General features: G+C 37.1%; 6 protein-coding genes across 7 annotated transcripts; 3 read left to right on the forward strand and 3 right to left on the reverse strand.

Moving 5' to 3' along the window:
• Positions 1–872: 872 nt before the first annotated feature.
• rpl14 (ribosomal protein L14) lies at positions 873–4829 on the reverse strand. The gene is made up of 6 exons (XM_062435712.1): positions 4774–4829; positions 4089–4190; positions 3894–3988; positions 3449–3548; positions 1434–1487; positions 873–968 (listed from the first exon to the last, which is right to left on the reverse strand). The coding sequence occupies exons 1-6, from the start codon at positions 4774–4776 to the stop codon at positions 909–911; spliced, it is 414 nt and encodes a 137-aa protein (XP_062291696.1). The 5' UTR covers positions 4777–4829; the 3' UTR covers positions 873–908.
• A 648-nt stretch (positions 4830–5477) lies between these two features.
• LOC133996941 (uncharacterized) lies at positions 5478–11182 on the forward strand. The gene is made up of 6 exons (XM_062436448.1): positions 5478–5506; positions 6567–6611; positions 8380–8435; positions 8536–8912; positions 9025–9154; positions 9558–11182. Exons 2-6 carry the CDS (start codon positions 6583–6585, stop codon positions 9569–9571), a joined length of 606 nt encoding a protein of 201 aa, XP_062292432.1. The 5' UTR covers positions 5478–5506; positions 6567–6582; the 3' UTR covers positions 9572–11182.
• A 676-nt stretch (positions 11183–11858) lies between these two features.
• Positions 11859–14217, forward strand: LOC133996606 (uncharacterized). The gene is made up of 5 exons (XM_062436215.1): positions 11859–11867; positions 12005–12027; positions 12117–12234; positions 12351–12527; positions 13215–14217. Exons 1-5 carry the CDS (start codon positions 11865–11867, stop codon positions 13848–13850), a joined length of 957 nt encoding a protein of 318 aa, XP_062292199.1. The 5' UTR covers positions 11859–11864; the 3' UTR covers positions 13851–14217.
• Positions 14218–16329: 2112 nt separating this feature from the next.
• Positions 16330–17702, reverse strand: LOC133995945 (uncharacterized). Its single transcript, XM_062435455.1, has 4 exons — positions 17600–17702; positions 17398–17512; positions 17130–17306; positions 16330–16632 (listed from the first exon to the last, which is right to left on the reverse strand). The coding sequence occupies exons 1-4, from the start codon at positions 17641–17643 to the stop codon at positions 16330–16332; spliced, it is 639 nt and encodes a 212-aa protein (XP_062291439.1). The 5' UTR covers positions 17644–17702.
• A 660-nt stretch (positions 17703–18362) lies between these two features.
• On the reverse strand, positions 18363–20992 carry LOC133996382 (uncharacterized). 2 transcript variants are annotated; one of them, XM_062435941.1, is made up of 6 exons: positions 20894–20992; positions 20102–20212; positions 19784–19827; positions 19301–19680; positions 19072–19200; positions 18363–18746 (listed from the first exon to the last, which is right to left on the reverse strand). In XM_062435941.1, exons 2-5 carry the CDS (start codon positions 20194–20196, stop codon positions 19072–19074), a joined length of 648 nt encoding a protein of 215 aa, XP_062291925.1. In that variant the 5' UTR covers positions 20197–20212; positions 20894–20992; the 3' UTR covers positions 18363–18746. The 2 variants fall into 2 exon arrangements, with proteins under 2 accessions (XP_062291925.1, XP_062291926.1); XM_062435942.1 differs by having other exon boundaries at positions 20177–20212; positions 20894–20990.
• A 252-nt stretch (positions 20993–21244) lies between these two features.
• LOC133995946 (uncharacterized) lies at positions 21245–23929 on the forward strand. Its single transcript, XM_062435456.1, has 6 exons — positions 21245–21275; positions 21894–21898; positions 22031–22050; positions 22138–22252; positions 22350–22526; positions 23003–23929. Exons 1-6 carry the CDS (start codon positions 21245–21247, stop codon positions 23630–23632), a joined length of 978 nt encoding a protein of 325 aa, XP_062291440.1. The 3' UTR covers positions 23633–23929.
• The last annotated feature ends 252 nt before the right edge of the window (positions 23930–24181 follow it).

The raw sequence follows: 24181 nt of genomic DNA on the forward strand, positions 1-24181 counted from the left end.
TACACTATTTTCTGAGATTCTAGGTGAGAAATATTTTATGTACTGCTGCTGGGAGAAAACACGTTTTCTTTCACTGAGCCCAGTCTGAGCTTTCTGCAGCTGAGACTTTTTCCACAGCTTAGGAAAAAATGCCACACATTTTAAGAAAGCTGCTCAGTCTGCCATTAAATTATACCTGGTAAACTACACTGCATGTCCTTTAAAAGTTGAATTTAAGTTGGCTCTCGCTTATTAACATTGCATCTTGAAACTCATTTTACTCCTTTATGTTTCACAGTAACATACCTGAGTGAAAAGATAGTGAATTAAGGTGAGACCATCTAAGCTCTTTTTTCTCATCTCTCCATTTTTTCATTGCTCTTCCTGAACAATTTTAGAACATGTCTTTTGGCTTTTTTGAACAACTGAATCATTTATCTGTATGAAGCACGCTGCTCAATAAAAGAATGACTTTAAACTGCATTTAACACACTGCATACAGCTCTCTATTTCATGTCAATTTTGCTTATACAAGGCCAACAAAAAAGGCACATGCATGCCACAAAATAACACCTGTCATACATAAGCATTTTGTGCATCATACGTTCAGTTCACAAGTACATCCTCCAGCAGTAGTAATGTATTCAAACTGATTTCAGTGCTGAGGACATTTTGACAAAAAAAAAATCGTTGCTGCAACAAGACAATCAAATTATTTAACCAAATTCATCTTAATTAAATTCAGATTCTTATTTTTTTCATTACGGACACTTGAGAATTTCTTCCATTATGTTGATTACAATTTGATGACCCACTAGAAGAGAAAACAACATCTCAAATTAACAACAAGAAGCTCTGCCAACTCAGCAAAAACAGAAGACAGGACACAGATGAACAACTGAACAGGACATTTATTGTGTGAAAACTGTTCACTTCTTTGCTGCCTCCTTCTGGAGCTTCTTCACCTCATGCTTGATGATCTTGTTCCTCTGCAGACACAAAGAGAAAGTCCACATTAAAAAATAATCCATTACTGCTGTAGGAACACACATATTGTCTACACTTAGCAGGAAGGACAATTAACATGGACATGACACTGCAGAAAATGCCACAGCTTTTAATGAGCACATTTGATTTGTCTGCCAATGAGTTAACAATACTGCATCAGTCATTTAATTTTCACTGGCTGTGGCAGTGATCACATGCTACATAGCTGTATCCAATACAAGAATAACAAAGCCTGCTCCATAATAATGCGACAATGCTCATCATTATCACGAAGGTGGATATGAACTATGTGAATCCAAAATTCATGCTTAACATTAAGGGTGGTTTTATAAAAATGGAAGGCATTGCATCAAATCACAGCAGTGTGTTAAAAGGCACAAGTCTAGATATGACTACTGACAACATGCCTAAATAAAACAGCTGATCTGTCTTTCTGGTTAACTTACCATCCTCTTGGCCTTCATCACCTTGTAGCGATCAAAGTCAGACATTTTGGCCCTCTGCAAAGAAAAGGAGATGACAAGTCAGTGATGCAGCCTGAGCCATTTACTGGTTTGAACCAAGAGAAATTATTTTACTGCTTCCAACCCTGAGCTGGCGTGGATTGTGTTTAAGAAGGGTGGATGCATGCTGTCAGGGTGGCTGCGCTCCATCTGGCCATGCCAGTGTGTCGCATTAGTATGTAGCCTCTTAGGTGGAGGAAACCGCTTTAAGCAGCGATACTGAACACAGTGCTGTGAGGATGCTTCTCATTGAGAATCAGTTGTTTGAAGGTTTAGTTTAATGATTTTAGGAAAGCTGTTATGGTGTATGTGAGATTCTGGAAAACTTCCCTTAGCTGATGAGCATCGCCTCCACACTGCCAGAATCAAAATAACTTATAGTATAGGATATACAGACCCAACTTTCAGTGAAAACACAGTATTTTCAACAGCAGGGTTCTGTTTCATGAGTTTTAATGGCTATTTAGTACTTAAATTGATTACTGTCAGCCTCACACAAACATCTTCACGGAGTGGCGTGGTTATAGACCATGACTGTATCTGCAGACTACTGTGTGCCATACCTTCCTCTCTACTCCATTTTCCTGTCTCACCATCAACAATAATGTTAAAGTGGAAATGCCAAAATTCAATCTTGGGGAGAAAAACTCATCTGCTTCACAGTAAATGAAGCAGAAAAAGGGCTATGTAATGAAGGAAATACAAAACATGTTATTCTTCCCAGTCTGGAACAGTCAGTCAAACAGCTCAGGCACCATCGACAGGGAATGTGTGAGGCATAATGACATGCAATTAACGCCGTTATCACACACCAAGGTGACAGTCACCAGCTGGATGCACATTTTATATCAGTACTTGATTAAAATCTGTTTAAATTAAATCATCAGTACCACACTGATGATACATGTGACATTGTGTCTTATCGCACAAGCAGCATGTGCAGTTTGGTGTGTTGGATGAAATGTCATGTAAGCTGCACCATCAGGTACAAAACCACCACTGTACTGGTCCCGTTTGTGAGAAGTCCTGCTGGCTCCCTACCAGAACATCTCACTACTCTAAATACCCCACCAGCTGCTCAGACAAGTCACTTAATGCTGTATGTATTCCTGCTACAGTGAAATAAGAACATGAACTGGCACATGTTAACCTGCTGTTTACAAAATAGTTCAGCTGCAGTTTTAAAACTGGTAATTATGGCTGCAACTAATAATCTCAGAACAGAAGGAGTTTGCACATGTCATGAGACATGTACGTACAAGAGGGTTGAATGGACCAAAAAAAAATGCAAACAAACATACAAGTTAATTTGCTAATTAAATTGCAAGTTAGACTGTGCACGTTTGTTTGCAACTTTCTGATTCGATTCATCTGTCAATTATATTCTGTGTCTTAGATCACATTAATGTCTTTACTTAACTTGTTTTGTCAGACTAACAGTACATTTCTTAGATATTCACATATCATAAATCAAGAAAAAACAGCAAATCTTCACATTTGAAATGGTGGACCATCAATTGTAAGGCATGTTTGCTTGAAAAATGACTGAAAGAAAGCAATCACCAAGAGTTGCCAAATCATTTTCTAACAATCAACTTATCGTTGCAACTCTAATGACAACACCCCATCTGGCCAAATAACCAAACCTTCAAATTGCCTAAAAACAAACTTATAATTCTAAAAATGAAATCTAACCATCATCAACGTTAGAGCTGTATCGTGTCCTTAAAAAGTTGCAGTCATGTCTACTGTGGAAGCCAAGAAATCCAACAGCAGAACCATGAGAAAAGCAACTCTTAGAATTATGTGAGTGCCACCTCTGTTCATGTGCCTGAATCAGCCACTTCCTTAAATCCAAATGTTCATGTAGGACTACTGGATTACTGATGATGATATTAGACATTGGTAGTTTTGACACAGAACAGGAACTGAGAAAAAGAAAAAACTATAGCCTTTACCTTTTCTTTTGCCTCAATTTTCTTGGCCCAGCTGCTTTGATCCCACTTCTCGTTGACTTGAGCCTTTTCCCAGGCTCTCTTCACGAACTTCTGGCGAGCGCTGTGAAACATCACACATGTCCAATACTGTCAATTTAAGGTCCATCAGACATAAATTGATCACATAAAATAACATTAAATATTTCTAGAAGACAAGTGGCTTTAAAATGATATTGTTCCTGCTTTTATTGAGGACAGACCTGTCGCTCACTCAAGATGTATTGGCAGGAGGTCACATGGGACCCACACATTTGATGGCTAGTCTATTCATACATAACCCTATCTGTACTTAGTTCAAATTAATGTGGCTTAGATGTACAAACATACAAATCACAAGTGGACGCATCTCTACATGTCCCAATACAGGACTTTCAGCATCCAAGATTTGACCAGTGTTCCCACTTACCTGTGAGGTACTTTGATGACATAGTCTGTGAGCTGCATGCACTTGAAGGGCATGGATTGCCTCTTCACGCCAGTGCAGGGACCATCGACAAGAGCCTGGAAAGCACACACAAAGCACAACAGCATTTAACACACCAAATGAGACAAAAGTCAACATTTTACACAGATCAATTTGCTTCCCTTCTTGAGCACTCACCCTATTTTGATCGATGACATCTACGATGGCCACCAGTTTGCCAGCATGGGGTCCGAAAGAGAGGTAGGCAACACGGCCAATCTCAACGAAGCGCTTGAACACCTGGGAAAAATAGATGAACTCAATAAGGAGCGAATTTTGAAGAGGATCCGACAAGTAAAATAATATACAAACACTTAAATCCTCCGTTAGATAAGAATAACTGCAAGTTTGTTTGTTTTTTTAACTTATTGAGGTCAGTTTTGAAGTCGTATTTAAAGTGAGTTGCATACCCTGACCTGCATCAAACTAGCCTGTTACAGCCAACGACTTGTTAAGCTAACAGTACGTCGTTCACAAGATGGGACCATGCTAGAGAATAGGTGTAATAAGTATCTAAATGAAACAATGTCGTAAGCGCTAGATATAAGTCTATGTTCTTGTGATAAAAAAAGGGTAGCTGTTAGCTTCACTGAGCGGTTTTCGGCCCTGCCTGCCTGTCGGACCACGTTGTACAGCGGCCGATAACCGACATTTTACACATGTCGTTAAAACTTAAGATAAACCGACCCGCCCGTTTCTAACACGTAGTAAATATGTGTACTGGTGTGTTAGGAACACACATGGGTATTTTTTGTTGCTAGACAATGATATATTTTGAGAGAAATTCGGCTTTGAAACGCTAAAACACTCATGGCGAACTCACCATGATGGCAGTCCGGGTACAGAAAGGACGTTACAGCTTCCGGCGAGCGCACAAACGGTTTCCGCCACACATGCGCAGTCTGTTCTGCTGTTTATACGGATATATTTTCATACACAAATATCTTAATAAAGCCACGAAGCGTTGAATTATCTAATATTTGGAATATGTATACAAATTAAATTTTGTCTAATGTATAATACGTGTCTAATCTGTTCTGGATCGCCAAGTAAAACATATGCGTCACATTCTCTTGTCGCCTTCAGGGACACTGCAAAATATCGGATTTGACTCAGAAGGAACACCAGAAATTAATGACTTACCGTTTTAGTGGTAGGCACAACGAAGAAAGACACGGTTATTAATGTCATAAAATGTTTCCCATAAGTGTTGTTATTGGAAATGGAGAATAATGTCAACACAACTGCATTAAACTGAGTCAAACATCTGAATGCTGGACTTTTTCCCCATTTTACTTGCCCAATTTTGCATAAAAAATATCTCTAACACTAATCTCTGAAGGGTAAAAAGAACAAAAGCTCCCAGTAAAACATAGTTTGTAATATTTCCGGATCCCGTCCGAGAAATTAAACCATAAAACATAGGAAAGTTTCAATAAAACTGAGCGTTTGATGAGCACTTGAACGCAGCACAGCAACAGCAATTTATGTGACGGTGATATTTCCGCATATTTTATCTTTTGAGGACACGACGTTACCGTCGTCCTGCTGCTTTGGTAACTACTTTTATTTGGTTTGTTTGTTGTTTATTATTTTACATACATATATTTTGTGCCTCTTATGTTGCTTACACATAGTTTCTTTTAATTATATTTTTTATATGTGAGTATAGGCAAGAGTTTTCACATTTGAGGAAATTATCTGCTGTTTTTGAAACAGGGAAGAACAAAAGATGAAGTTGGTTTACCATTTGAAGCGTACACAGGAAAAAAAACAAGGAAAGCGTATTGTACAGGCTACACCCTGATAGCCTAAAACCTTTTATTTAACATTTTTTAGGGATTCAGAAAGTTAAGTTTCATTTGTGAAAACAAAGTGGGGAATCTACGCCACCTATGGCAACATGGTTGAAATAAGTTGGGGGAAAAATACTACAACTTCAGGGCCTGAATGTCCGAATAATTATAGACTTTTTAATTAAGTAGATACAACTAACAAATTGTAACACAATTATTATTGATATGACGCAGTATGATAAATATTTATTTTGAGATCATTTTGAAATGACCTTTAATGTCTCTGACCTTAAATCATAAAAACAATAAAAAATAAAATATTATTTTAAAACGTTTTTTTAAACATGCTTTTCAAATTGTACTTTTTTTGTCTGATATTGTAACTGGTATGATATGATGGTATGATATGATATTGTAAATGGTTAATTGTAACTATTCTAATGACCTGTTAACTCCCCCTGCTCTTTCATCTGTGTATATCTGAGGATCTATCTCTCACTTAACCAAAACTCAGTCAGTCAGCGATGGACAGTGTCGGGCTGGCTCTGCTGTTGTGGTCCAGCCTAAAATAAAGGAAATTGAAACCAAATAAACGTCTCTGAAATACATTATCTTTGTTGTGTTTTGATCAAATTTATCTGGCATTTGTCTAGTTCCTTTCTCTCAATGCAGTTTATTGTTATTAAGTAACTGTCAAAAAGATACAGATTGTAGCATTGTATTATTCCATTGTTGTATAAATACTTTAAATATTTGAGTAAAGTGTTTGTGTACTTTCTAACAATAAAACTAGTCTAACAATAAAAATTTTGTTTTCCAGGTGACACTAAGACATCATGGAGAAGAGTCCAGTGAAGAGCTGCATGTAAGAACCAGTTTTTTTTATTATTGTTACACAATTCCTGGGACAGAGATGTGTAAGAACTTGGTGACAGCGGCAATGAGAAACTCCCCCTTCAAGATGTAAAAAAGTCATTACAAAATGTTTCCAACAGCAGAGACAACAGAAACATGTAGCACAAGAAGCTCAAGTGAATGCTAGAGGGAATGTGGAATTAAACCGACAGTCACATGAACATATCTTGTTGATACTGTACCTTTTTTAAAGTGTCAATTGACACATAAATCATAAAACAACATTTTCTCACTTCCCGTAGTTGCATTGCACCACACAAACAGTCTCATGTGGTGAAGTTTTGAGAAATGACTCATAAATGTCACATGTCTCCACCTCATTACAACAGAGGTTCTGCTCAGGATTGAAAAGAAACATTTTGGGGAACTTTTAACGGCTGCTCTTCATACAGCTCACATTGAACAACTTGTGAATTTAATTAAAATACAAAGCTTTGGATGTTGCATTGAAGTGCTTGGAGTGAAGACAACGAATCAGCGAGGAAGTTGAGAAATGTCTAGGTACTGCCAGGAACTCAAAATGAAAAAAGAAGACACAGACTGCACGTACACACAGGAGAGAAAACTCATGAACACCGTTCACACAGACAAAGAAGAGCTGTGACGAAGAAGGATGAAGATGTAACAAGAAAATTGTAGGACGTTCAGAGCAACGGAGCAATTTTTATTTTCAACGGAGCCATTTTTTATTTCGAATACAATTTTGTTGGATAATCTAACTTAATTCTGTTACATTCTTGTTTCAAGCTCTGTTATATTGTCGTTCTTATTCATATTGATGTAATGATTATATTCATACACCTAATGTATAATTTACAAGTGCAATTATTTTGTAATGCAGATTATACCAAAAACTAAATAAAAAGAGGAGAAAAAAAGATAATCTAACTAAATTTCTAGAGGTTTGCGGGTGAATGAATGAATGAATTTACTGAATTGAAGTGAAAAGTTTCGGTCTTCACAGTGAAGATGATTTCCTGGATCTCAAAACTTCCTCAGTACCATGATGACCTGGAGAGAAGACTCAAGGGCGCCACCAATACACAAGGAGAAGTAACAAGATGATGCAGGTAATTACAGACAACTTATAATGTATGCTCTGTCACCTGGAGGATGAAGAAGACTTGTATCTTACATGGACAAATACAGACAGGAGCCATGAACCAAGGAAGGGAAGAGAAAGAGAGAAGGTTCCAGGATGGCACGAGACATGAGATATATTATTTACGTTGAGACTGAAGCTGACTCTATGGAGCATTGATGATATCATAGGTACGGGGGAACCAGAGTGACCATAAGTATAATTAATGACATAAGATGAGTTACATTTTGATTTAAACGATCCAACCGAGACTGTCCGAAAGGCTATTCCTTTACTGAGCCATGTCACCATTTTAACACTTTCATATATTTTTTGTTCTATGTTGTCATCATCACTATGTAAAAGTAAAGCAAGATCAAATGGTTGGTTTATTACTTTAATAAAGGATTGTGAAGTAAGTCGATTGTTTTTGCTTTGTAAATGTGTGTCTCTGATGGAATGTGCTCTTTGCTGTTGTTAAGAAGCCTTGTGTATTATTTCATATTTGTGTTAAGTGTTTTCAGACAATTTCCTTGACAACTATGGATGTTATTCTAACAATAGTCCAGTCTGTTTTTTATGTTTAGAATTTTTTTCTGTAAAATTGATCAAGATTGTCATATTTTCTACCTTTCAGGCCTGCAGTTCAGCAGTTCAATGAATGTAATTTCAAGCTGTCCAATGGAAAAATAGGTAGACCGACCACATCTTTGCCTCACATATCATAACAATCTTGCTATGATAAACATTTTCTATATTCTATTAAACCCCTCTTGTTTGGCATGTGTTGCAGGTGCAGATTACCTGGCATGGGTGTCAGACTTTGTGTCCACATATAGACACAAGAGTTTCACCTTAGAGAATCCAGCTGGTGCCACGTTGAGGATAGGTGGGCTTGACGACACCATTTACAGAGACGCACATGCCAGGGTGAATGGGTGGGGCAAATTCTACCTTCCAGGTCCGGTACACATGCAGGTCATAGGTGTGGTGGAGGTCACGTCCTGCCCATGTGATCAGCTCGTTCTGATGACATGTGAGGACAAAAAGGTGTACGCCTACAACGGAGAGGAGCTGCATTTGGTGGCTTCAAGCGTGAAACAGCTAGACAAAGAAATTGAATATCCAGCATCCAAAATCTACTACAAGGGGGAGGCCTTCAAAGACATGGTAAGAAGTTACAGTCCTACTGAGAACAAGCAGGACTTTGTGATGGTTGACCCTGGTGATTGATCACCTGTGGGCACTAACAGTGATCTTTAATATTGTCTGTTGTGTATAGACCGAGGAGGACTGGGACAAAGTCAGGGCGGGTCCCGTGGGGAGGAAGCTGGACCAAGAGCACCATAAACGTGTGACATTAAAAAAGTCCAAATTCCTGGAGAATCTCAAAACGGCCAGACAGAACAGAGGTGGGTATCTTTATCTTTGATACAGGTGAAGATGAATATCATTTATCAAAGAAAGGTTTTCTTTCTAATGCATGAACTGATCTGAATCTTTGAGTGTAGCGTAATGAAGACAAGATTAACGGATTAACAGAACCACACAGAGCCTGTCTTACAAAACAAGTTCAATTTACTCAGCCGGTCTTTGAGGCAGGCCTAGCTATGAGTATATGCATGTGAATAAGACAGGGATTGTGACAAATATACAGTCATATTCTACAGCAATACAGCCAGAGCAGCAAATTAACTCTTATTGTTGTTATTATTTTGCACAGTTGTAGCCAAAACACATTTCTATGTCACACTCACATTTAGTCTGTATTGTTTCTTCTCTCTCTCTCTCTGTCTCTTGCTGTTCTCTCTACAGGAGTCGTCAGATGATGTCTGTTGTATTTTGTTTATTTGAATTGAGCTGCAGCTCAGATTGCAGTCCCTCCGGACTTCCGGTGTACACCGAAAGATACTTTCATGTGAAGCAAATATTCCTGAGCAGTTTGAATTTTACTATAATGCGAATTCACAAGTTCATTCATATCAAACTCATCCACCCAAAGGTTTTACAAGCAGAGGTCAATTTTCGTTAAGATTTAGGGGAGCCAAGTTGTGGAATAGCTTTTCCCCCACAAAAAACTGTTTATCTTAACTGCTGTTTTGTAATTATTCTTTCTTATGTATTTTGTCTGTTCCTTTTTATCTATGCACTGATTTTTATTTTTTATTATATATATGTTGAAATACATTTGATTTGTTCTATGTAGTCATATTATCTTCTGTATATTTTTAGGTGGAGTCTTTAAATAAACCCATATTGGGGTTTCTGCCTCTCCCTGCACTGTATATTATCTGTCATTATCAGTTTTTTTTGGTGTAATTTTTGTGCAAAAATAAAGAACTAAACTAAAGAGAGGAGGAGACCTCTGCCAATACTTTGGCTCCTGGCAAAAACAGGTTAAAAAAAACCTGTTTTAAATAAAGGGTCAATTAATGGTTTTATGAAAATTATGTGAATCATATACTGTAGCCTTCACACTCACCATATGAATGAGGGAACACCTTTCTTTCACTTCCCACACATGGTCCATCTATTTGAGATTTTTAAAATATTAACTGGATGATTTTTCCAGGTTTTATGTTAAGTTGTTAACTAATCATAAGTTTAAACAGAGTATAACAGCAAAAAGACTGGGATAATATCACAAAATCACATTATTCCATTGTGGTAGGGAAACCTTTTATAAATTAATATGAGTAGTTTTTCCACCCCTGTTTTTACAAAGAAATATATGAACTATGTCACAACATAGACAGTGTACATATTTTAGTCATGCATAGTCAGTTTCCAAAAACAGGAATTATGGAAATATGTAGTTTGAGAGAGCTGAAAAGTGTGACACCACCCCATAAAGTTGGGCTAAATGGACCTTTGCCTATGCTGTTTAAAGCAAGCACTTTCATAAAATAAACTTTCCATGATAAAATAAATTATATTCCCAAATCACTGATGAGAAACAACCATGAACTAAAATCTAAAATCATTGGACACCCTGTTAGAGCGCTGTGACCAACAAACAATCCACACTGCTTACAGGATCCTACACGACCCCTCATACACTCTACACTCAGTGTTTGAGTGGCTCCCATCAGGCCGCAGGCTGCGCTGTCCACGCTGCAGAACACAAACGAGGAGGGCCACCTTTGTACACTGACCCCTCCCTGTCCCAACATCATTGCCCCTCGACTGACTGAACTGACTATGGCACTTTGTATGATGTTATGTTGTTTGATGTTCTGTTTGTCCTTTTTTAATGATGCTGCTCCTCATGCCTTTTAAATTGCCCCTCGGGACAAATAAAGTGTTTTAAATTGAAAAATTAAATGCCATTACATGTTTGTACAGATTCTTACATAACTGTTGTCAGGGAAGATACATGACAAGATATGACTGTAACACTAAATAAAAGTGTATTTCTAAAATCCTTTATTGTAGATCAATCTATCGGTGTGTCTGTTGTTTTGCATTGCCAATATCTCTTTGCTTAACCACAAGTCTTGAAAACCATTCAGCATGAAAGCTTTAACCATGGCCACCATGTCTGTGAGTTATGAGCCCATATTATTTATCATTGAACATACAGTGCGGGTAAGTTTCTGTTTCCTGGTATCTGTGGTCATCAGTGTGACTGAAACTTTCCATTGCGTTTGCAGCTATTTACTTCCTGCTTCAGCTGTAGCATCTCACACAATTATACAGACACACTGTAACTCAAACAGGACAAACATTATCCTCCAACTAATAAAGAGTTGCTGTATTTTGCATTCATGTTGTATTTTCTTTTTTATGTCCTCTTGGTATAAACAGCTTTAATTTAGGAGAAACACACTCCAGCCAGGAGATTATTGCTTGACATTTGTGTCTTTGCTCTTCTTGTGTTGGCACTCCCTGTACATACTTCTAAAACCTTCCTGCTCTGTTCAGTCTTGAGCAATCCAGTAATTTCAGCAGAAAAAAAACTGATGAGCAATCTCTCGAGTTCCACAATTTGGTTTCATGTTACATCAGGAAACTGAGGTATTTGTTCTCAAAAGAGGAAGAGCTGTAGTTGTAAAAACAGAGGGCGGGACTTTATTTCTGCCATCCTTCTAGTTTCATTTACTTATAATCACTTACTGTACGATGGTGAGTAGCTGTTTTTAAGTGGTTTCCTTTGCTAACACTTTATATGATCATGTTTTGATTCAGTATTGCTAAATGAATTTCTGTTTTGAGTGGAAAGTTTGATTGATGTGTCATGTACGGTTTTCAATTTACATCAGAGTGCCGAGCAGATGGAAACAGGGTGAGTCTACTGATTTACTGAACCACATACAGTTATTGCTAGAAAATGATTCTTCAATCCCTAAAAATAATTTGTCTTTATTACTGTAGAGAAGAAGAACTGCTGAGGGATGAGGACTTTTTCAGGAGGAATGCTCAAATTATTATTGAGGAAATGGTTGAACTGAATACCATCTCTTCAGAACATACTACATTGTATGTGGATGAGGTATGTCTGATCGTGACTGTTTTTTGAAAGTAATGCATGGCCCTTTCATTGTGTATTTTGCACAGTTACAAACAACGCAGAAATGGTATGTTTTTCAATGTGTTTTTACTGTACAGTTTCTACACAGTATCTTTTTTTTGGGAAAGATCAAGAATTCCCCCAAATATACCCCCCAAATGATTGTGGGTGATGATGAAATGTATGATGCGCTGAAGGAGGACTACCCCCGGGCTTTTGACCTTTATTCTTCTCAACTGCCCAAGCGGAGTCCACTTTCATGTGTGCTAGACATGGTAAGATTATAGTTTCTTAGAAGACAATACACATCTTCCTTGTAAAGTTGTACAGATTTGTTGTGTTACCAAAACATTCTCAAATATCACAGTCTATGATTATTGTACAATACTGTGCAAAAGTTTTAGTCACTAAAAGTAAAGTGACGATCCGTTAAAAAATAATCCATTAATTTAATACAAAGTGCAGAAGAAACCTAAATGAAATCAATATTTGGTGCAAGCTGCTTTGCGTTTAAAACAGCAGCAGTTCTCCTCAGTACACCTTCACACACAAAAAGTTGGTCCTTCATCTAGGTGAAGTTGCCTCAGTTCTTCTTCTGCGGATTTCGGCATCTCAGTTGCTTCTGTCTCATGTCATCCCAGACTGACTCCATGATGTTGAGGTCAGGGCTCTGTGGGGGCCAAACCATCTTCTGCAGGACTTCTTTTTCTGCTTGTTGATGAATATAATGCTTTTTGACTCTATGTTTGGGGTCATTGTCATGCTGCAGAATACACTTAGGAGCAATCCGATGCCTCCCTGATAGTACCGCATTAAGGATAAAAATCTAAACATCTAAAGTGCCTAAAACATTTTCACAGTACCTTGTATCATTCCATTTCATAAACACAAAGTGTATCTCATTTCATCTTACCTGGTTTGTGGGCATGAAAACAGCTTAATGACATTTTGATTGCTTGCAGATTGTCCACCTGGAAGGACAACAAAATGAAGACCTGATAATAAAGACACTGCAACAGCTCATCTGTCGACTGAAGGAGGATAAGAGAGATGAACTGGTCTCCTCTACCATCTGTGTCTCTCAGAAGTCCAACATCCCAAATTCAGACAGATACTATGGAGTCTCCATGTCCACTTCTGGACGGGAAGCGGGGCAAATTGTCATTGCTGCCTCCTGTCTTAGTATCTGGGATGATTATGTAGCTGGTGCAGTGATGACCTACTATCCAGAGAAGGTCAAGAAGAAGTATTTTGATGGAACCATCAAACTTTCAGAGGATGTCAGGTGCCAGGCGTTCAGCCTCTGTAAAGGAGGGCCAATGCTTCCTTGCATATCATGCGCAAATTTGTTTGGTTTGATGAAATCTGAAAATAAAGAGTGGGCTTATGGCAACTGCGCTGAAGCAGAAAGTTTGAGCAACTTACTCAAACAGGAGGAAAATGTTAAAAAGAAAGCACGACCAACATCTACACTGTGGACAGAAAAGAACAGGCAGAGAGCTACAGAACGTGTTATGAAATATCTTAGGCGTACACTGCTTGCCATAGAATTTCAATGGGATGATAATTTTTACACCCCACAAATGGAAGATATTTAAAAAGGGGAAATAATGAAGAAATGAAATGGCTATGTTCTTTTATCATATGGTGGCTTTAAATATATATTACTTTCTGGTTATTGTACTGATCATGTTGTTATAATGAAATCAAACTATGATGCTTTGTTTTGTGCTTGGTTTTGTTCTGCTTGTGTTGTTTTCTCTCCTTACTTTGTTGTATTTTAGGAAGCCTTTTAAACACCATGGCCAGGGGGCTACAGATAAAAAGCGTCTAAAAAAGTAATTTTTTAAAAACTCATGTATTACCATGTGTTTTCTTAATTTGCGCTGTCCTTTCTTAAATAAACTAAACTGAACTAAACTAAAATGCATGATTATTTTAATATTTAGCCAGTATATACAGGTACACTACACATGTGACTGGTCCAATTCTAAGACATGTCAGTGGTGTACTTTGGCAGAGGAGGTCAAACAGCTATAGAGAGCATCATCAAAGAGGACATAATCTGATAGTATCTTAATCAGAGGAAGGCTGAGCACACACCATTTTAAACAATAAGCAGCACAGAATACATGGCTGAGTTTAAGAACAGGGTTGTAATTATATACACTCAACAAATAAGTTAATGGGATCTCAGGTTTATACAGATGCCCTGGAAGAAGAGTCACGAAGACCAAATAATATAAACATTTAACTTGCTAATATAATGCAGTTTTGACAGGTGATGAAGTCGTTTTCCTCCTCTTGGTTCTTTGTCATTTGCACAGATATGCCACTAGATGGCAGGAGTACATTGTTCAGTTGAAAGTTCAGACATGCTGTCTTTGTGTAGTGAATCTGGTCTAATGTAGTCTGAATGAGGAAAAAATATGTCATATCAACCTATTTTCTGTTTTCACATAAGTAATAACGTTTTAAAATGTTTTTTTTACTTCCATGTATCACAATTAGAAGTGTGTTCACAAATCTGTAACAATGTTTTAAACAGTTGGAGTCTGCAGTCTGCTTGTTAATCCAGTTTAGGATGAGTGTCAGATATTTTCATGCTAGACCTGGTCTAATGTTGCCTGGATGGAGAAAAAGCATTAAAATTACCTTTTGATTTGTTTACACAATAATACAAAAATGTTGCACACATCTGAAAGTGGATGTTAGACTTTTAGATGATTTTGCTGCTTTTTTTGCATCCAGATCATGTGTAAATCAAAAACTTGCCAAATCTGGACTAGATTCATGTAGAGCAGCTAACGACTGTTTAAAACAATAAAATAGTAAAACCCATGTTGGCATATGTAAAAAGAAGCAGGTCGATATTGCTGCTTTTTTTCCACATTCGCACTACATTAGACCAGGACTAATGTAAAAACAACTATACTATAACTTCAATAAGGACTCAAATGTAGACTTTTAACTGAACATGTCATGCAGCATCTGTACTAGTGGGACACACCCCAGTGGAGGAAAAAAGACTTAGTAATTACAGTATGTTAATAATTAGGTTATGATTGGTTATGCTACTCCCCATTGCAGTGTAAGAATGAAAGTGAGAACAACTCTTTATCACAAACACCTTAAAAAGTTTTTTCCACATTGACCCTTTCACTGTAGAACAAGGACAATGAACTGCAACCAATCATTAACAGTACAGAGACTCATGATAGGACTATTTACACATATATTTTTTTATTTTGCTACTGAAACAGAAACAAACATTTAGCATAATTCAGTTCATAAAGCCCATCACTGTATGTGTAGTAAGGGCTCACCAAGAATAACCATGTGATCATTTTATAAGATTTCCATTAGACACAGTTCTGTTGATCTAAAGTCATGAGTATTATAGACACAGCGAAATGTATAATACATACTATTACATATATAAATATATACATATTATTGTATTACTGCATGTATTATGTATTACTGTACTATTCTTAACTTCCCATTGAGATATTTTACAAATGTTATAATGACACCAGAACATATACAGATATAAAATCAACTAAGATCATGCTATTATGCTGCTACTGAATAGTCATTGTTGTGACATGCTAAACTGCAGATTAGAATGAATAAAAAGCTGTATACATAAAGAGGAAACTGTGTTTTAACAACAACTTTAACTGTGGAGTATTTTTGTTTATGAAGAATCACATTCAAACACATATATTAGGCCACTTTGTAATAAAAGACCAAGACCATTTTGTTAATTTCCTTCCCTCTTTTTAAGAATAGTTAGTTTGTGGGGTGTAGTAATTGTTATCCCAATCATTAAATTCCACCTTACGCAGTACACCCCTAAGATGTCTCACAACACGTTCTTTAGCTCTCTGCCTGTTTGTCTCTGTGCATGTTGGAGATGTTGGTTGTGCTTTCTCTTTAACATCATTCTCTTTCTTGAGCAAGTTGCTCACACTCTCAGCTTCAGCGCAGTGGCCATAGGGCCACTGCTGTTTGTCAGTTGTCTGCAAACCAAACAAATTTGCACATGATTTGCAAGGAGACATTGACTCTTCTTTACAGAGGCTGAACGCCTGACACGGTTCCATCAAAATATGGCTTCTTGACCTTCTCTGGATAGTAGGTCATCACTGCACCAGCTACATAATCATCCCAGATGCTACAACAAGAGGCAGCAATGACAATTTGCCCTGCTTCCTGTCCAGCAGTGGACATGGATACTCCATAGTATCTGTCTGAATTCGGGATGTTGGACTTATGAGAGACACAGATGGTAGAGGAGACCAGAAACTTTGGTTCCAGTTCATTGAGGAGGTCTCTCAGACTCTGTAATATTAGATTTTCATTGTTTTGCCCTTCCTGCAGGACAATCTGGAAGCAAATACAAACAGTATCAAGCTGTTATCCCCCCCCCCCCCCCCCCCCCCCCCCCCCCCCCCCCCCCCCCCCCCCCTCATTTGTTAATTGCAACAGTGGAAATGAATCATGAGCTGCAACATTTGAGGATGTTGAGGTAAAGGAGCATTTAGTTATTCTTCTGAAATTTTTTAAAATAATGTATTACTTGAAATATTAAACACAGGTGAAAATGAAATGTAAAATAAATTAATGCTGTACATGAATGCCATGTATAGAATTATAATTTTGGTTGTGAGAATTTTCTACTTGATTCTATCTCAATATTATTCAGGTCAATTTTAAATTAAAACACAATAATATAAAACGATACAAAATTATAAATAAAGCAGAATGATGAAAAATGTCTGAAAATGTTTTTTACACAAACTAAACGTACAGTATCTGTAGCTAGTAGTACGACATGTATCTGTAACAGTTAATAGTACTACGTATCTCACCATGTCCATCACACAGGAGAAAGGACTCCTCCTGGGTAGTTGAGTGGAATAGAGCTCAAAAGGCTTAGGGTATGTCTTCTTCAAGTTCTCCAAGATCTGCTTATCATCAGCAAAAATCATTTCTGGGAGAAACTGAGGATTGTTGATTTTTCCCAGAAAGAAGATGCTGTAAAGTATCTGTTGAGATAAAGCGTATAAAAATATAATTATAACATTATGAATGAGATAATAGGACACAATTAAAAAAAAAACCTCCAAACTTCATTACCTCATCCACAAACTTTTTACTTCCTTCAGTCCTATTACACCAATCCAGCATTTTAGTGATGATCTTAAAGGCATTGCGTCTGAAGCCTTGTTGACTTTCCAGATATTCTTCTTCTCTAAAACAGTATTGATCAAATTATTAGAGGATTAAAAATAAAAAATGCGCTTGTACAATTGCGGATCGGAAGAATCAGCTTACTCACCTCGTCTGTTGTTCACCATTGTTCAACCATGAGAGGAGAAACATGACAACAATTAAACATTTCGCTACTAAAATAAATAAAAATAAAGCTTGCAGAATCTAAAGACAGTTAAACAACAAAAGGATGCCACCGAAATGCTGCTACTCACCATTGCTGCAGAGTGAGAATGAAACAGAAAACAAGTAAAACAGCGCCTCCTCAGTCGACCAACGCCCTTAATAGTTCATCAAGTGATTTACGGGAAATCCACATTGACCCTTTCGCAAAGGATGAATGAATGACTATAAAGTAAATATTAATGAAGAAGCATGATAGGACTATGTCTATTTCCTGGACCAGACTATCAAGAATGGAGAAAGATCAGGAGTTTTTGAGTTAAACTGTAAAGCCCATCACTGTATGTATAGTAAGTGCTCACCTTAAATAATCATGCAGTAATTTAATAAGACTTCCATTAGACACAGTTCTGTTGATCTACACTCATGAGTATTACAGACCCGGTCAAACTGTATAATAATCTAAATATACATACTATTGTATTACTACATGTATTATGTATTACTGTATTATTAAAGTATTTGAAAAAAAGCTATTTTACAAATGTTACAATGACAACAGATTAGATAGATATAAACTCTAACATAGGTAAGATCATGCTATTATGCTGTTACTGAATAATCTTTGTTGTGATATTAGTTTCATGAGGTAGGCTAAACTGTATACACCCAGAAAATACATGTAGATGTAAAAAATATAATGGACATAGACATGAATAAGTCTTTATTAAGTACAGTTTAATAACATATTGAATTTGCTGCTACAGGTTATGGAAAATTCATGCTGTGCTCAGGTAGCTGCTGGATCTAGAAATCTGGATTTCTTGCAGATATTACAATATAATGAAATAAAAATGAGACAATTCACACATAAATGGGTATGATGTACAGTGAGCAGTATTATGTTATGCATCCAGCCCCAGCTTCAGCATCACTATTTCAGTTGTGGTCAGAGGTACAACATGCTTAAAGATTTCATGCCACAGAGAGCAGTGTGCCAGGACTTTTCTTTTTGATTAGGATGATGTTTAAAATGATGAATCTCAGACTTTCGCAGCAGGGCTTTCCTTCTCGTAAAACACATTCAGCATCTGGAAACGACAAGGAGTCATTATTAAGTGTATGTCAGATATTCCACCATCAGATCATGAAAAATCAACATGTTTCTACCACCGAGAAAGAAACCTCATTATTTTACATAAAGACAACAGTAACAATGAAAGGAGTTACAACTATTGAAGCTGTTGCCAAGACCCCCATACTGTCCATACAGACTGAATCTGTATTTTAATATGCTTCATTTGTGTAATGTTGCAGCTGGGGTTGAGTGTAAAGCTGCAGTACAGGTTCAAGTCGAACAAGTGGGACCATGAAGACCTTAGCATTCATCCTGCAAGATAATGTTAAAACACCCACCTATGTGTGCCCCGAAGATCTCAGAGACTCCAAGAATGCAGACTTATTTTCTTGCACCAGTTTTCGATGCTCTTGTTCGAGTCTCTTCCCCACAGCGCCCTTCCTCACATCTGCCCAGTCATCTTCAGTCTACACACAACAGACCACATAATAAAAATATTGTCAGTACCCACAGGTGATCAGGTCATTACTATCAGGAATCACAAAGCCCTGCTTGTTCTCTTCTCACCATATCCTGGAATGCCTCTCCATTGTAATAGCTTTTGGATGCTGGATATTCAATTTCTTTGTTGTTTAACTGCTTCCAGCTTGAAGCCACCAAATGCAGCTCCTCTCCATCATAGGCGTACAGCTTTTTGTTCTCACAGGTCATTAGAACGAGCTGCTCACAAGGGCACGAGCTGCCTTCCACCACACCTACCACCCTCATGTTCACCATCTCGGGAAGGTAGAATTTTCCCCATGCGTTCACCTCCTCATGTTCGTCTCTGTAAATGGTGTCTTCAAGCCCTCCTATCCTCCACGTGGCACCAGCTGGATTCTTTAAGGTTAAACTCTTGTGTCTATGTGTGGACACAAAGTCTGAAACCTGTGCCAGGAAAGGTTCTCCTGTAACACATTGCAAGACAACACGAATATGAAGGACTGTGATACTAACAAAATAAAAATAAAAAGATTATCATGGTATGTGAGGAAAATATGTGTGGTCAACCTTCTCTCTCGTCACACTGCTGCAAATCAAGCAGATATACGTCACTGAAAGATAGAAAAGATGAAGAGGAGACAATTAAACAAGCCACAGTGATCACAGCTGGTTTATTGTCAGAATAACATACTGTAGTGAAAAATGTGTTTTTGTGATTTGAATAAACTGACTCCTTTAACATAAGCCATGAACAAAAATACGTAAATATGACTCCCAATCTGAGCTCCATATATCCTTCTTACTTATTTGACTCTGTTGGACCTAATTTTACTTCTACATATGTCTGTAAGTAATTATGTTCTGTTTATATCACCAAATGTAAACCTTCTTCTCAGGTATCTTGTGATAATGTTTATTTCAGCGCCCCTGAAAAGACGAGAAACTTGCTCCTGCAGGTACCTCACTACTGCAGCCGCCATCCTAGTTTTCTGTCACCTAGGGGGGGGGGGGGGGGGGGGGGGGGGGGGGAGAAGTACAATTATCAATATCACACTAAAAAATATTACACTGATTGAAAAACGTATCACCTATCTCAACAGACTATAATACAGTCTTGCACCTAACTACTGCATTCTGTTTCACTAACTGAAACTACTTTTTCTGTGTAAAATAAAAAGGCAACTTGAAACAGTCAAATACATTTCCATTTAAAATATGGTGGATTAACAGTATACACTTTCACAAAATGGAAATACTTGAAGGAAGGAAGCTCAAATTTGTCCTTAACTACATTAGAAAAATTGTATGGTATTATATTGTAAATGCCAAACATGTTTCAATTATACTTTTTTGTTAATCAGTTTGCAACACCTGTAACCAAGCACGACGTAATTATGTAAAAATAAATAAATACATGACATCACTTGCAAACGATAACTTCCTTTCTGTCACATACCAGAACATTGCGTAAATAATTAACATGTTCTAAATAAAAAAATAATAAGAAATGCATCGAACCGCGTCATATTATTGAAAAAATGGCGACAACAACTACTAACTAACTGCGTCAACTGTGGATATCAATGTAACAAGAGATTCACGAAGAACAGAAAAGCGTGAAAGACAAACCATAAACATACATTTTCATCAAATATAAATTCAAAAGAGAGTTGTTACCACTGAGACAAACACAGACTGACACCGCTGCTGCTCTCATGTGAACAAATAATACTGTAGTTACATTTTATCTGCTCTCTTATCCCTCCCAATGTGATGCATTCAAGTACCCAGACAAAAGTTGCGAGTTACTACTTAAGTTTCGTTTTCAAACGCACGCACTGGATAGACGACATAATAACTGGTTATTAAGAACATTTTTTTTAAATAATTGTAGATTGTCTTTGAGGATGTTTGTTCTCATATCCGTAGAATAGAGATGGTTTGTGCCGTTTGAGGAGAATAAATGAATTAAATCAGATCCGGTGAATGTTTAATTTTGATTGAATACAATTGTGTCATTTACCACAAATGTATGTGCTGGCGTTTAACCAATCGCAGGGTATGCCATGCGTGACTTAAATAGACCTGCATTGCTTTTGCTATTCAAAAGTGAAATGGTAGTCGTGTTGTGTAATCGAATGATTTCATATATAAATATATATACACCCAAAACACGGTGTCTGTGAATGCAACACAGGAATGACGCAGCAGAAGCGTCTGTGAAAGTGTTGCATTCACAGACGGTGTGATTTAAGGTTTCACATCATTTGATCTCAAATTACTTATTTTTTTCTTGGTGGCAGGGAACAAGGCAGTGCTGAGGTTTATTCAAGGGCACTGAAATCAATATTAGTTTAGATGAGCCCTTTTTACACATACAGTGATGGCCTTTAAGAAGTGAATCATGTTGAATATGTTTAGTAGCAGAGTAAATCCTCAGTCTAACGTACAAACTCCTGATCTTTCTGTATTTTTGATAGGATGGTCCAGGAAATAGACATGTAAATACTCATATCATGAGTCTACATTACTCAGTACTGTTAATGATTGTTGTCCACAGTCCTTTGTCTAAAGTACAAAGGTCAATGTGACGTTCTTGTAAATTACGGCGTTGTCAAAGGCGTTGTCTGATATAGGGAACAGTGTTACTTGTTTCTGTTTCATTCTTACACTGCAGCAATGGTGAGTAACAGCTTTTTTTGGTGGTGTCATTTTGTTGTTTAATTATCTTTCAATTCTGCAAGCCTGATTTTAATTCTTTTGAGAGCGAAAAGTTTAATTGTTGTCATGTTTTTCCTCCCATGATGGAAAAAGGATGAAAAAGAGAGGAAGAGGTGAGTCAGCTGATTCTTCCTATCCTCAATTGTTCAAGCTCATTTTGTGTTTTTAAACCTCTAAAAATGTGATCAATACTGTTTTAGACGAGAAGAATTTCTGAAAAGCCAAGAAGCTTTCAGACGCAATGCCTTCAAGATCATAAAGAAAATGCTGGATTGGTGTAATATGACTGCAGGAAGCAAAAAGTTTGTGGATGAGGTAATGATGTTTGGAGTATTTTTAATCGTGTCCTAGAATCTCATTCATAATGTTAGAATATAATATAATAATGTTTTTATACGCTTTATTTCAACAGATACTTCACAGCATCTTCTCTCTGGGAAAAATCAACAATCCTCAGTTTCTCCCAGAAATGATTTTTGCTGATGATAAGCAGATCTTGGAGAACTTGAAGAAGACATACCCTAAGCCTTTTGAGCTCTATTCCACTCAACTACCCAGGAGGAGTCCTTTCTCCTGTGTGATGGACATGGTGAGACACATAATCTAACTAACCCTATTACAGATACGTGTAGTTGGTGTAATACACATTTTCAGACTAATAATAATAATAATAATAATAATAATAATAATAATAATAATAATAATAATAATAATAACAACAATAATAATAATAATAATACGTTTTTATTATTGTTGTTGTTTTATTATAGTAAAAAACGCATTATTATTATTATTATTTTAAATACACAATTAAATACCTGATTCATATTCTATCTTAATATTAAGATAGAATCAAGTAATAATAATAACCAAAATCATAATTGCATACATTTCATGTAGATTTCTTTTTACACTTAATTAAATGTTTATCAAATGAAAAGTGAAATGTTCCTTAACCTCAACATCTTCAAATGCTTCAGCTCATGATTCATTTCCACTGTTGCATTTAACAAATGACTCAGTTTGCAGGGATAACACCTTGATGATGTTTGTATTTGCTTCCAGATTGTCCTGCAGAAAGGGCAAAAGAATGAAAACCAAATATTACAGAGTCTGAGAGATTTCATCAAGGAACTGGAACCAAAGTTTCTGGTCTCCTCTACCATCTGCATCTCTCAGAAGTCCAACAACCCAAATTTAGAGAGATACTATGGGGTCTCCATGTCCACCTTTGGCCGTAATCCTGGGAAAATTGTCATTGCTGCCTCCTGTTGTAGCATCTGGGAAGATTATGTAGCTGGTGCAGTGATGACCTACTATCCAAAGAAGGAAAAGAACCCAGATTTTGATGGAACCATCAAACTTCCAAAGGATGTCAGGTGCCAGGCGTTCAGCCTCTGTAAAGAAGAGTCAATGTCTCCTTGCAAATCATGTGCAAATTTGTTTGGTTTGCAGACAACTGACAACAAGCAGTGGCCCTATGGCAACTGTGCCGAAGCTGAGAGTGTGAGCAACTTGCTCAAAAAAGAGAACGATGTTAAAGAGAAAGCACAACCAACATCTCCAACATGCACAGAGACAAACAGGCAGAAAGCTAAAGCAAGTGTTGAGAAACATCTTAGGGATGCACTGTGTATGATGCAATTTAAGAAATGGGATGGTAATTACTACACCCCACAAACCAACTATTCTTGAAAAGAGGGAGGGAAAGTAACAGTCTTTTAACACAAAGTGGCCTAATATATATACAGTATGTGTTTGAATGTGATTCTACATAAACAAAAATGCTCCACAGTTACACTATGGGCATGACATCCTATAATCAGAGATTCAATATATCATGCTTTCTCATTTCAAACTGTTGATCCTCCAGCTACTTTTTATGTGCATTTCTGTACTCAGAAACAATAAAGATGAGAATTCAATAGAATTCTGTAAATGTAATAACTATAAGCCTAATGTGTGTCAGTGGAGCATGTGGAAGATGTAAAAGTTGATGTATTGATCATGTTAACAATAAAATCAGACTAATTAAACTTCATGATTATTTTGATTTTTTAACTTCTGCAACCCCAACTAAAGAAATTAGAAACAAGACAGTGTTCTGGCAATTTTATATTAAGGAGCACAAACTCATTCGTTGTCTTTCTGATAGTTTATTCAGTCGTCTGCAGACGGACTCCTTGCTGTCTCAAGCGTTGAGATGGCACAAGTGAGCCCAGAGCAGAGGAAATACTCAGATTA

Source organism: Scomber scombrus, chromosome 16, assembly GCF_963691925.1.
Source record: "Scomber scombrus chromosome 16, fScoSco1.1, whole genome shotgun sequence".
Lineage (NCBI taxonomy): Eukaryota > Metazoa > Chordata > Actinopteri > Scombriformes > Scombridae > Scomber > Scomber scombrus.

Excerpts from the sequence above, each read along its gene's own strand:
- LOC133996606 (XM_062436215.1), top strand. Across the intron at positions 12,028-12,116 it reads GCCGAGCAGATGGAAACAGG|AGAAGAAGAACTGCTGAGGG; the intron begins GTGAGTCTACTG and ends TTATTACTGTAG. Across the intron at positions 12,528-13,214 it reads TTTCATGTGTGCTAGACATG|ATTGTCCACCTGGAAGGACA; the intron begins GTAAGATTATAG and ends GATTGCTTGCAG.
- rpl14 (XM_062435712.1), bottom strand. Across the intron at positions 1,488-3,448 it reads AAATTGAGGCAAAAGAAAAG|AGGGCCAAAATGTCTGACTT; the intron begins GTAAAGGCTATA and ends TTTTCTTTGCAG. Across the intron at positions 969-1,433 it reads TGATGAAGGCCAAGAGGATG|AGGAACAAGATCATCAAGCA; the intron begins GTAAGTTAACCA and ends TTGTGTCTGCAG.
- LOC133996941 (XM_062436448.1), top strand. The coding sequence starts at position 6,583 with ATGGAGAAGAGTCCAGTGAAGAGCTGCAT. Across the intron at positions 8,436-8,535 it reads GCTGTCCAATGGAAAAATAG|GTGCAGATTACCTGGCATGG; the intron begins GTAGACCGACCA and ends CATGTGTTGCAG. Across the intron at positions 8,913-9,024 it reads GGGAGGCCTTCAAAGACATG|ACCGAGGAGGACTGGGACAA; the intron begins GTAAGAAGTTAC and ends TGTTGTGTATAG.
- LOC133995946 (XM_062435456.1), top strand. The coding sequence starts at position 21,245 with ATGTATGTGCTGGCGTTTAACCAATCGCAGG. Across the intron at positions 22,051-22,137 it reads GATGAAAAAGAGAGGAAGAG|ACGAGAAGAATTTCTGAAAA; the intron begins GTGAGTCAGCTG and ends ATACTGTTTTAG. Across the intron at positions 22,527-23,002 it reads TCTCCTGTGTGATGGACATG|ATTGTCCTGCAGAAAGGGCA; the intron begins GTGAGACACATA and ends ATTTGCTTCCAG.
- LOC133995945 (XM_062435455.1), bottom strand. The coding sequence starts at position 17,643 with ATGTTTCTCCTCTCATGGTTGAACAATGGTGAACAACAGACGAG. Across the intron at positions 17,307-17,397 it reads GTAAAAAGTTTGTGGATGAG|ATACTTTACAGCATCTTCTT; the intron begins GTAATGAAGTTT and ends TTATCTCAACAG. Across the intron at positions 16,633-17,129 it reads TCTCCTGTGTGATGGACATG|GAAGGGCAAAACAATGAAAA; the intron begins GTGAGATACGTA and ends ATTGTCCTGCAG.
- LOC133996382 (XM_062435941.1), bottom strand. The coding sequence starts at position 20,196 with ATGGCGGCTGCAGTAGTGAGGTACCTGCAGGAGCAAGTTTCTCGTCTT. Across the intron at positions 19,828-20,101 it reads ACAAGATACCTGAGAAGAAG|TGACGTATATCTGCTTGATT; the intron begins GTTTACATTTGG and ends TCTATCTTTCAG. Across the intron at positions 19,201-19,300 it reads GAGAGGCATTCCAGGATATG|ACTGAAGATGACTGGGCAGA; the intron begins GTGAGAAGAGAA and ends TGTTGTGTGTAG.